Source organism: Brassica oleracea, unplaced genomic scaffold (assembly GCF_000695525.1).
Source record: "Brassica oleracea var. oleracea cultivar TO1000 unplaced genomic scaffold, BOL UnpScaffold11579, whole genome shotgun sequence".
In the NCBI taxonomy this organism is placed as follows: Eukaryota; Viridiplantae; Streptophyta; class Magnoliopsida; order Brassicales; family Brassicaceae; genus Brassica; species Brassica oleracea.
In genome coordinates this window covers 1-515 of record NW_013628100.1, presented here as the reverse complement: position 1 = coordinate 515, position 515 = coordinate 1, and the positions used below count along the sequence as shown (strand labels likewise).

The window sequence follows — 515 nt, the reverse complement described above, 5'->3', positions numbered from 1 at the left end:
AGAGAACATATATTATGGTTGCTTTAGTAGCAAAAGCATACTTTTGTTGGTAATTTTTCGGCGTGTGCAAGCCAAAAACCCTTCCCAGCTTTGTTGTTTGAGGTCTCGTTTATCCTCTTCCGAGAGCTCAAAGTTTGGTTCCCTTCCACACATGAAAGCAGCCCTAATAGAGTTAACCGTTGTCAATGGAAGTGATATATAGTTTGAATCAAACACTCAAGAATCTGATTTTAAAAAATGTAAATTTACTTTACCTATCGTATAAACGAGCAGCCTCTTCTTGAGAAGAGAAAGTTCCCAAGTGGATCTGTCGCTTCTCAACTTTAATGGCTGCTTGCCATTTCATGTTCTTGTAATAGACTCCTCTCATCAAACATGGTTCTTGGTTCTTTACTTGCTTTCTTCTATGCCGCTTTCTTCGTTTCAGCGGCTGGTCTGTAAATGGGAGATAAAATAAAAAGGTGAAATAATTGGCCAATTCTTTATTACTCATCTCAGACATTACAAGTTTCATT

General features: G+C 37.7%; 1 protein-coding gene across 1 annotated transcript; it reads right to left on the bottom strand.

Annotated features, from left to right (window-relative positions):
- Positions 1-6: 6 nt before the first annotated feature.
- LOC106322246 (ethylene-responsive transcription factor-like protein At4g13040) lies at positions 7-502 on the bottom strand. The gene is made up of 2 exons (XM_013760363.1): positions 255-502; positions 7-163 (listed from the first exon to the last, which is right to left on the bottom strand). Exons 1-2 carry the CDS (start codon positions 500-502, stop codon positions 13-15), a joined length of 399 nt encoding a protein of 132 aa, XP_013615817.1. The 3' UTR covers positions 7-12.
- Positions 503-515: the final 13 nt, after the last annotated feature.

Coding starts and splice junctions, on each gene's coding strand:
- LOC106322246 (XM_013760363.1), bottom strand. CDS start 502: ATGTCTGAGATGAGTAATAAAGAATTGGCCAATTATTTCACCTTTTTA. Junction 164..254: donor GCTGCTCGTTTATACGATAG/GTAAAGTAAATT, acceptor TAACTCTATTAG/GGCTGCTTTCATGTGTGGAA.